An 11675-nucleotide genomic window follows, 5' to 3' on the forward strand; every position below is an offset into this window, starting at 1 on the left:
ACATCACATGTAGATAGAAGGGCAACATAAATCAGCATGATATATCATCACACACACACACACACACACACACAAAAAAAAAATTACAGATAGCCTACCTTACAACAGATTCAAGAATGTTTTAGACGCCTTTGCATTCAAAGATTTGGACACATTCTTAAAAGAAGTAAAAATAGATTTTACATCAGATGAAAACATTCTAAAATTAGGTTTACAATGAATGGTTCTGGCTTTATGAAGGTGAAATTTACCCAGAAGACAAAGCAATAATACAGTATGTTCAAGATTACTGTCTTTAGAGTGAAAATCTGACAGGAAGATGATAGCTTCTGTAATTTCGATCGATTTGTTACAACAGAAAGAAATTAACACAGTAACTTCTGACCAAAAAGATTTAGAGAATGGGCAATGACAAAACACATGTAATAGATTCTTCATTACAAAATGAACACAAGGAAGCTATATTCTCAAAAAACCTACTTAAGAATAAATTACAATTTTAAAATGGAGTTCTTTCAATTTACTTGGAATAAAAAATCTGTGAGGAGAGGTCCATAAGTTATTCAAATCAGAGTCCGGATAACAGATCCTCCATTTAGATTGTGCTTTAGAGGGGCATCCTGGAGATGAAGATAGGGCATTTCTGATAAAGACGTTATTGCATTTTTAAACTCCATTAAATGCAAGTGTAGGAAAATGGTTGTTTACACAGCCATAACATAAATGTGCTTTAAACAAAGTTTTTAAACTGTCAGGGATACTTTTAATCACTTTATTATAATCTCTTAGTGAGATTGTTGCACCTTTTAAAGACACAAAATCAGGAAATATATTTTCATTGTTCCAAATAATACAGGCGGGCGGGGAGAATAGCTAGGCTATGTATAAAAGCAATCTTCCAGGATTCTAGGGCTTGTTTATGAATATTTGAGAGCTTAGTAGGTAATTTACTACACTTAAAGTTACAGGACAATAAAAATTTAAGGCCACCACAACAATAGAAGATTAGGTTAGGGATCCAAAACCAGGGTAACTCATCATTACATAAACAATTCTTAATCCAGTTCATTTTGAAAGTCTGGTTAATGGTTTTAAAATCTAACGCGTTAAGACCATCCTCCATAATTCCTAGTTATAGATTTCCTTTGAACACAGTCTGTCTTTTTTTCCAAATAAAACGGAATAGCAGAGAGTTAATTGAGTGTTTTGATCAACATAAAGGGAAAAAGCAGGATAAACTAAGCGTGATATGCCCTCAGCTTTAGTCAGCAGGACTCTCCCATAAATATAGTCTCTCTGCAGCCAGCAACATAATTTTTTTTTAGTATTATATAGCCTTGGCTGAAAATTGTGATGGAGACGGTCTGAATCAGATCTGCAGATATCAGCCCTATAGATATTTAACCTGACATTTAACTTTAATACCATCAACAGAATTTTTATCTGAATCATGTACATATAAAATTTCACTTTTGCTGGAATTTACTACTAAACTTTGGAGAAAAGATTAAATTCATTTAAAGCAGCAGAAACTTGCGAATCATTTTTAATAAAAAGACAAGTATCGTCAGCTAACTGACTTATGATCAATGTATTCCCTCCAATATTTATACCTTCAATATTGGAGTGCTTTATGTGCAGGCTTAATAGCTCAGCGGCCAATAGAAAAAGAAAAGGAGAGATAGGGCATCCCTGGCGAATACCTCGGCCCACGCAAAATCGGGGGGAAGAGGACCGAGTGTTGCGTAAATTTACCATAGACTGCGTGTATCTGCTTTGCATGCAACTTTTTAAAGCGAAGAACAGACGAGAAACACTGTGGAAACCAGTTATAAAATACTACAGAATAATAGTTCGATTTTCTGTGAGACATAAGCGGTAAAATAATAGGCTAACTTTACAGAACTCAGAAAATTAGGCTATAAAATTACTGTTTTTGATGGTACCATGCAAATGCTCTAAAAAAGACAAGCTGAAAAAAACATGATATATTAGGCATGACGGCATAAACTATTATATGGACAATTTATGAATTATTAAAGTAAATTTATTTGATGGAATGTGACGTGATTTTTCTTAATTGCATTGAAATACAAAAAGAAAACAGAAACTCTTCATCATGCAATATAGGCTACTTTGAATCTGCAATAGGCCTTGAATCTGCAGTTTTGATATAGACATTTTATTACATGCTCTCGCAAAAAAAAGAAATCTAATCACTATTCGAATGCCTTGTCTATTTTATTTGCATATTATTAATACATGTGTCAAATAATACACTGTAAAAAAAAAAAAAAAAAAATTTTAAGGCAACCAGCTTCAGCAGATTTTTGAGTTCTCAACTTATTTTTGTAGGAGATTCTCAACTTTTTATTGTATAAACTTAAAACAACAAGTTGAGAAAACTCAAAAATCTGCTGAAGCTAGTTGCCTTAATTTTAAGTTGGCTCAACTTTTTTTCTTTTTTTTACAGTGTATATGAAAATACAGGCGCACCCTGTAAATAATAATAATAATGATAATAGGCCTAATAATAATAATAATAATGACAACAATAATAAAGCAAAAATTGGGAAATGCGAAAAGTGCTCTTTAGCCTATTTCCAACATATTTCACACTAGTTGGCGTAGCCTTATTATTGTCATGGCCAAAGATGGTAAAATATCTTCTGAAAATTGTATATCTCTCATATTAATAGCATATAGCACTGTGGGAAATAGCCTACTGCCAAACTAGGCTAATCGAGGTAGGGCCTATGCAACTATCCCGGAGTCACATTCTTTAAAAAAAAAAATAGGCTAAAGTTTTTAAGACACTATTTATGTTATAACCTATATGTAATAGGAAAGTAGGCCTTCATAAAATCAACCTTTTCGTCTGTCGTGTCATTATTTGGAGCTCAACATAAGGAGATGGCCCCATTTACCCACGTTCGTGTGCCTTAGTAGTTTCTGACCTAAATGACTTCCATCTATTCTGGAAAGTTTTAAACGACACTTATGTAACACATTATACGATTTCGGAAGAGATGATGAAATTTAAACCACCTTCCGATGCAGTTTTGGATAGCCTAAGCTTCTGGTTATTTTCAGGAACACAATCACATCTGCACATAGTTATCATAACTTTTGCACTCTCCAATAGAAAAAAAACAAACAAAAAAAAAAAACATCCATTCATCATGCAACCAAACCTGTCATTCACTTGAGTAGAGATTCATCACAGATATCTGGGATCTATCCACAATGACAAAACCTGCGAGGTGTTGCTATTTTCAACAAAAAGCGCTAAACAAACAGAACAGTTTAGACCCAGTCTCAGACATTACCACAGATATTTAATCATTCATATCAAGCTATAATAAAATATATTTTAGAGGTCACGCCGACAAATAAAAAATCTTGTTATCACATATATTTCAAGTAAACGAATAATCAGTGCTACCAAGTTGATCTGCCTTTTGATAAACTGTTGGTTGTGTAAAATTTAAATTTAAATGTAGCCTATAAACTTGAGTGCACGTGTTACTGAGCATTGATATTTCGTCTTTGTCTCTTTAATTTCTAAGAATGGTTGGAATATTGGGGGTTCAAATGTACAAATAATGTAAAAAGTAGTACATAATATTTGCTAACGAATAATCTTTTTGGAACGTCAACAACATATTTCTGCATAACAAGTGCTGTAGTCCTAATTCATATCACGCCTCTGAAAAATTACTGTTGCAAGAATGAAGAATTAAAATCGTTCATGAAGGCCCATTTAATATATTTTAATTCACAGGACTATTTTGCTGCAAGTGTTCATTAACAAACGTGCAAAATACAATCCCTCCAAAACCTACGATTGTGAAAAAACGATAGGCTATCGAAAAATCAATTGGTAACACTTCATAAAAAACTTAGTTGATAATGCAATGCTCAGCTTATTAGTTGAATGCAGTTAAAACAGTAAATTAGGTAGAATAAAGCTTTGATTAGCAATAGCACATATAGCCTATTTATTCGTCTATACTATGAACGTTCATTCTTTTCTTACAGGCGTTTAGCAAAAGTGCACATAACACAAGAACACGCTTTACGCTCTATCCGGTGGCTTTTCATCAATTATAGGCTAGGGTTTTTATTTTTTTACCCAGAATCACCTATTTAAAACAATTTAAAAATACTTTTTACTTTAAAAATAGATATTTGAATAAATTTTTACAAGTACCCACATGAGTAGCTTAACTATAATTTTAACTAAAAATACTGCTTGGTGACAGTAATCCAGTGTGATCTTACGATTTAGGCTATTTAGCATAATTCTGTGCACTATTTGATATGTGACGATTTTTTTAATAGTAGGTCTGCTTAAATGAATAGCCTTATTGGAGAAACAGCCCATAATTCTATACGAATATTCGTCCGTCTGTTTTGTTTGTAAATATTTCATTTGTAATATTTTGTGAGTTATAAATGAAAGTTATTATAAAGTGTTACCACAAACGTTGGGCTATTGGAAATATACAAAATAAAATTAATGTTTGATATGCAAACGAAATACGACAGTCTTTTGTGTTTACATTTAGTTGAAATCGAAATGATAGGCTAAAATCAAGAAAACAATAGGCCTATTCTGCACGACTGTAATGGAGAGCAGCAAATAGCCTATTCTTTTAGCTGTTTTATACAAGCTGCATATTAGGTACAAATCAAGACTGATTTTACGTTAAAAACAAGAAAGTAATGTGATGCTGAGATATTCCTCTGTACATCGCACGTCCATAAAAGTCTCTTAATCGGTGTTGGAAACGCTACTGATTTTTGCCGTGTTCTCAGTCCAGGGCTGCAGGTTCTGAAGTGCGAATAGAGAGCTGTTGTGTAGGCAGATTGGGTCCGGAGGAACAGGTTGGTTTATAGTCTTTTGAAAAGCTTCTTGCTGAAGTTGCATAAGGATTCGGTTCGCTTGCTGTCGCTCGGCTTCTCTCTCCTCTGCTGTCTGCCGCCTGCATGGATTTGGATCATAGCACAGAAGTAATTTAGTCGGTGATTTTAGTCATGATTTCTAACAGCCGTTTTAATGAGTGGTTGACTAAATTTAATAAAAAAAATACAAACCGGTGATCCTAATACCAAAGAATACAAAATTACTATTTTGGCATAACTGGTAGGCTATAATTAGCCTATAATAACGTGGATTTTTCAAAATAATTGACACACCTTACATCGTGATGTCAATCGAACACTTGTTTTATAAACGTTCCATTATTTTTGTTTTTGTCATTCATTTGGAATTCACTATATGGAAATCTTATGGTTTGAAATTTCATATAGCCTATATACGTTCCATTATTTCATTATCTTAAAGTTTGAAAATGAAGCAAATTATATGTATATATATATATATGCAAATTATTATACATTTAATTAAATATAAATTACCTTTCAGGTTCTCAGATCAGTGATAGCCAAATCATTTAAAAAAAAAAAATCATAAATATCGGTGCACTTCAGTTGTTGTGATTGTGATCAATTATTTTGGTAGCGCATTAACGTCATTACAATGTATCCTGCTTTTACAGCATGTAATTAACCTTCTAACACAACTAAGACTTCAGAGAAACATTTGTTGCAGTACAACAGAACATAATTTATCTCGATTTCTAAAAACTCCATACTGGCCCATCAGTGTCTGCTAAAAATGGCTTTAGGTCTGCTCCAAATCAGTTCCAGGCTTAGCAGAATGTATAATAAAATAGTAAAAGCTGGAATAAAAAAAAATTGGCATTAGTCCATATTAAAAATATAACCTGTTTACACTGCCAAGAAGCAGGCCACAGTCAACCAATATTGGTCATTGCAGAGTAAATGGAGTCAGTTAAACATATATTGATGTATTGATTGAATTATAGGCTACTGAGTGAACTGCATGAACAGGCCTTCTTCAAAGCACGATATGGAATGCATTATGGAACTGACCTAACTGACCTCCTAGGTCTTTAAAACAAAATACTCAACTGGGTTTAGTGGTGAGACGAAAAAGAATGCATTACGTGTGAGTGTAAAAGCATGATTAGATCACAAAAGCTCACCTCCATTTCGTTCTTCTGTTCTGGAACCATGTTTTGACCTGCGCATCAGTCATTTTAAGTGCTTTCGCTAAGGCTGCCCTCTCAGCTGACGCCAGATACTTCTGACGGTGGAAGCGTTTCTCCAGCTCGCAGATCTGGAGGCGCGTGAACGACGTCCGGGGCTTCTTCTTCTTCGGAGGCGTTCGGTTCTGGTACGGGTGACCTATACGGCGTGTTACAGTGAACGGTGAGAGGGCCACTAGATTGAGAGACAGAGTGAAAGCAAGCGGAAGAAATCAGAAAAACGACAGAGCCAAGCAGTGTGAAACAAATGAGACTTCTACAGATGAAAGATGACTTTTGTCCTTTGAAAAACATGCAACAATCACGAAATATATCGAATAAGTTCAGCCAAGCAAGCAAATAGACAGGAATATATATAGGATAATTGAGGAATTTTTTTTTTTTTTTTAGCATTTTCTTATTACGACGATTGTGTGAAATGTAATAAATAAATAAACACACTGTAAAAATGTTTTGTCAGGTAACAAGAAATGTGATTTAATTCGAGTCGAAAATATTATTTGGACTGAATCAACCTGATTACATCGGAGAAGTCAGTTTATAAGGGTCAAATCAATAGCTCATTAACAGCACATTTTTACCTTTTACCGTTTGTAATTCCTTTCAATAATAATGCTAAAACAGCAATGAGCACGTGGAACATTTACAGACGAGATAAATCAACATTGAAGTTCTCATGTGAGGAAAAAAGACTTTGTCATTAATTAAATATAAAACAGACAATCATAAACTATTTTATTTACACTCCACAGAAAAACATTTGTATGGATATTCATTTTTAAGCTACTTTTCTTTGGCCTACGATACATTTGATTGTTATTAAACGTTCGTTTATGTTATTAATTCGCGAGACCAGTTTAATTTAGTTTCTGACACCGTTATAGAAACAACTTCAAATTTAAACTTCAATTTTAAGATGTTATTATAACGTTGACAAAACTAAATTTAAAAAACTATTTAATGGAGTGGCTTGTGAATTATTTTAGTTCATGGATCTTAAAAAAATTATAAAAATTTAAAGAGAGTAATTGCTGCCTAAAAATTGTAAGTAGAATCAAAGTTGTGACAAAGTTACAACCTATAATAAGTCCTTGCAGTTTTTTGATCACTGAATTAATAAGATTACAACATTTTTACAGTGCAATTTCTAAAAAAAATCGCAAATTCAAATAAAGCAAGGAAATACCACTGCTAAATTCAGAAAGATTTCTATTACCTGTAAATCTGTCTTTGGTATATCTCCTGTTACTCTCCATCCATGGAAACGTTAATCCCGTGAGATTGTTAATGGTGCCCATGCTTCCCATACTTCCCATGCTTCCCATACTTGGCACCGTGGCAGCGCTGGTGGGAATGGACGAGTGAACGCTGCTCAGCGGCCGGTGCGCTGGAACCCGGATCACTCCAGAAGAGTTAAGGCAATTCCCATTAACATTCGTGCCCAAGTTCATGTTGTACGAGCCGTTGAGGGAGCCAACGCTGCACGAGTTTCCATTGTATCCAGCCGAGTTATTGACATTGTAGTTGCCAGTCATGGTATTATAGGCTGTGCTGACTATGCAGCCCAAACCGTAGTCCAGGTCCTGCATTCTGGGGTTGGAGATCATGCAGCTCCCCTGGTCTGCATTGTTAAGAATCTGATCGATCCCAAAACTGATGGTGTCTGCGTGCGTCTGGTGGAGATGCGCTCCCATATGATCCATGGTGTGGAGAGGCGCGCGCGCTCCTGCGAGCCTACAGGATCCTCCACGTCACCCCAGTTATCATACAGCAACTAAAACGCAGTTTAGTCCAGACTTGTCGTTTTCTAATAGCATTGACTGCATTTGTGAGAAGGACTGAACTAGAGACGATTGTCTTTTTACTACCTCCCTTTACCCTTATAGCTATAGCCTGCCGGATGGAGCAACGGGAACATCAATCAAAATGCCAAAGAGGCTGGGTAAAATTAAGCCTCCAATTCTGGGGTGAGAGACCCAATTGGCTAAAGAAACCAAGACGAGTCTGTTCAATGAAACGCACTGGAATTCCCTTCTCAGCAGGGCAACTCAAGGAGATGATTTATTAAACCAAACACCAACGTTTTTTCAAAACAACACAAAAATGACCATTTCAATTACATCATTAACTTGGCTATGCAGTCTCTGTTGCTGAGATATTTTCTCGTTGGATATTTTTGATCATGCGAAGATGAGGCGGTGATTTCGAGGTCAAGTCTTTTTCACTCTTGTTAACAGTTCCGTAATTACAGTGGTTTGCCAATATTTCATGGTGAGAAAGATCAATCACACAATATTTTTAAAAGCTGTCAACGATATTACATTTCATTGAGAAATTAATTCTGAATAAACCAATCATTTTTATCGGAATAGGCTAATTCATCAAAAAGAGATGATTGCTGATCACAACATGGGGAAATATGAAGGAAATTCTAAATGTCTGTTTAAATGTAAAAATATTTATTTTAAATCTGGTGAGTCACGACAGAATTAGTTTATACTCCAAATTCATTTGGTAAGATACTTCGCTCATTTGCAGTGTTAAATTTTGTATTAATTATTCATTTTATTTTGTATGCATTAATCTATCTAAATAAGACGATAACAAAATAAATGTGCAATATCAGACGAAAACACTTCCATGTTATCGATTTCCTTTTTGAAGAAAGTGGGTGGTGATTATTTAACGTAAGATGCATTAAAGTATTAATATTTGATGGGGCCAAATGACCAACATTAAAGTTTAATGAAGTGCAATGGTGTATTTTCTCGCTAAAAGTGACATTTTTGTTACAGTGTAGACTTAATTATAGCTTTTAAGATGTGCATGCACTGAAGCTTACAAATGACCTTATTTATTACAGTGCAATTGGTGGGTCTAAATGATTGTTTTCCCTTACAATTTAAACGAAAATAGATGAAGCCAGTATGTTAAGAGCTTCAACTGGAACGATCAATTTATGTTTGATTATAGTATTATCAACCCACAAAAGTCCACTTCAAATGCGTAATTTATTGCGTGGCTATTGATAGGCTACACTTCATTCCTCTAATGCAAATGAATGTGACGGAATTGAAATGTATTGATTTACATACAAAACCGTCTGTCACATTTGCCTTCTATTTTTAAAATTATGTCAATTAGAAAGAAATATGTGCCATTTAATTTCAATGAAATGTCATTTATGTGCACAATTTGTTGGTACCAAAATAGTTTGCGCAGTAAACAAAGCATTATTTCTTTTTTTGATTAGGCTATGCATTGATGATATCTAAAAAAAATAGAAAGCGTTAAACAATGCTTACCATCTTAAGCCAACGCGACGACACGACTTAACTTGTAACTTTAACTAGTTACCGTTATCGTTTATAGTTATTGGAATGTGTTACATTTTTAAGAAATGATGACTTCAATGTGGATTATATATTATATATTTTATATATATATATATATATATATATATATATATATATATATTAGTGTATTGGTGCATTAGTGTACCTGTGTAGTAGCCTGGTTGACATGTGATCCATCGCTCACTGGCGCCACTTCCATCAGCCGCATCTCTGAGCGCAGTCAAGAGAGCACAGCCATGCTGCTGACAGCTTCAAGTACATCTACACTGAGGCAGCACTCTCATCAAACATGACAAGAATTTAGCCCCGCTTCATTTGCACGTAGCTAATTTTGATATACTCACAATAGCATCATTTTAAAAAAGAAAACAGAAATGAGCAGCATTAGATTTTTTATTTAGCTCACTGCCCATCTGAGAAACTATACATTACAGAGACAGACATTTAAGCTTCCTGTTTGTTTTAGAGTTCATTTTTAAGATATGTTTGTTAAAGGTGATACCTCTTATGAATGCTCATTGATTTCAAAAGTATCTCCTGCAGTCCTTATGATCTTGAATCTTTGTATGTTAAAATGTAACATTTGTAGTCCCATACTGCCACAGAATTACAGTTCTCAGTTTTGTAATAAGGGAAATGGGCTTTTAGTTTCGGAGGACAGAATGTTAGGTTCACTGTCTTTAACCTCTGAAATAGATGGATGAACTTCTTAATGCATTATGTCAAAGGGGAAGGGACCGGGCATTTTTGGCCTGTATTGTTAAAAAGGAAATAAGAGAACAAGAACACATTTTAATTATACCAAAGGAAAAACTGTACAATACACCATAAAACTTTTAAGGACATCTAAAATAAGCAAGCAACAAACAAGCTTTCATTCTCCAAATATGGTTTCTTTCATATTAATATGACTTAAAATTATGGTATGAAGCAAAGATGGCTTCTCAATGGAGTGTGCAAGCTCAAGTATGGCCTCTTTTCAATTTTTAAGGTGCAATACTAAGGTGAGAAAGAATATGTTTGCTGGATGAATTAGTTTGGTGTTCAGAAGTGGAATGATGACCAAGCACCAGTTAACAAATGTCCAGATCAGTTGCTGAGGTGCTGAGGGACGGGGCATCCATTAACTTGTTGTGTCTCCCATGCTAATGACTTGATTTACTGGAAAATGTGTCTGTCAAAACATAGTATGAACAATTCTTTGATAAATTGCCCATCGTTATAATATTTCTTACAGTCGAGAAAGAAACTAGAGATTAACTTGACTAATGTCAACCTGGTCAAATTAATCTGCAAATGAATAAGGCAAATAATTAAACTGGTTGTTTGCCAACAAGGCTATGTTATGACACTTTTCAGGCATCTTTCATTATATAAGAACAATGCTCCTTAATGAGGTTATTAAATCATTATCACAGCTAATCAATACTAATGAAGTTCCATGCTGCACATGTATAGGATGTATATTATACGCGCTGTTTTTAATGTAATATAATGCAATTTGTGTATGCAGTAAGCAAAGCTGCATGTATCATTAAATATTCAGGTCAATTTAGCCACTGTGCACTTTAGTATTATAATTTAAGTCTTAGTAGCCATTGCATCCATTCTCATGCTGTTGGACAATTTTCACGCTCAATCTAATATAACGACACAAATTACAAAGTAGTAAATGTCGCCCCTCATAATGCTTATTGACAGAGGCAGCTTGTGATGGCTATGCAGGACAGATCGCTCATAGGTTAAATTGGAGTACAGATTTATTGTCTGAGTCCCCACTCCCACTAACACATGGGAAGACTCGATTTATACTCCAGGCACCATGTGGATTCACTCTACGGTCTAATAGTGGACTTGACACCCATGACAGCGGAAGCTGCTCCTCCCCTGTAGCCACTGGATGGTGTGTCAGTCCTCTCGAGTGCGGGTGCATCCTGTCGCCTGTTTTATTTAGGGGAGGCGGGTGAAGCCGGCCTCACTTCCCTTTTCCATCCTGAACGCATGGAGCCCAGCTGGGACCTGTTTACTTCACAGAGATGGATGGACTCATCCCACCAGCTACTGGTCATTATGTGTGAGATCAACACTATTGCCTCCCCTCCCAAGCTCCACGGACCCAACAGAGAAAAAACTCTTCTCTTGAAGCCATGTACTATAGCTGCTAGATTGCCAAAGCATATAT

General features: G+C 35.0%; 1 protein-coding gene across 4 annotated transcripts; it reads right to left on the bottom strand.

The window, feature by feature from the left end:
* Positions 1-3318: 3318 nt before the first annotated feature.
* LOC306882706 (T-cell leukemia homeobox protein 1-like) lies at positions 3319-10094 on the bottom strand. Of its 4 annotated transcripts, XM_079437541.1 has the most exons (5): positions 9996-10094; positions 9639-9754; positions 7354-7911; positions 6075-6312; positions 3319-4988 (listed from the first exon to the last, which is right to left on the bottom strand). In XM_079437541.1, exons 3-5 carry the CDS (start codon positions 7838-7840, stop codon positions 4778-4780), a joined length of 936 nt encoding a protein of 311 aa, XP_079293667.1. In that variant the 5' UTR covers positions 7841-7911; positions 9639-9754; positions 9996-10094; the 3' UTR covers positions 3319-4777. The 4 variants fall into 4 exon arrangements, with proteins under 4 accessions (XP_079293667.1, XP_079293668.1, XP_079293666.1 ...); XM_079437542.1 differs by lacking the exon at positions 9996-10094 and having other exon boundaries at positions 9639-9761; XM_079437540.1 differs by lacking the exons at positions 9639-9754; positions 9996-10094 and having other exon boundaries at positions 7354-8479.
* Positions 10095-11675: the final 1581 nt, after the last annotated feature.

The sequence above is a fragment of the Barbus barbus genome (assembly GCF_936440315.1).
Source record: "Barbus barbus genome assembly, chromosome: 16".
NCBI lineage: Eukaryota > Metazoa > Chordata > Actinopteri > Cypriniformes > Cyprinidae > Barbus > Barbus barbus.

Bases quoted from the DNA above. Each gene is read 5' to 3' on its own strand.
- LOC306882706 (XM_079437541.1), bottom strand. From the start codon at position 7,840: ATGGATCATATGGGAGCGCATCTCCACCAGACGCACGCAGACACCATC. The intron at 6,313-7,353 runs GTAATAGAAATC...CTCTCAATCTAG, and splicing joins TACCAAAGACAGATTTACAG to TGGCCCTCTCACCGTTCACT. The intron at 4,989-6,074 runs GTGAGCTTTTGT...AAATCCATGCAG, and splicing joins AACAGAAGAACGAAATGGAG to GCGGCAGACAGCAGAGGAGA.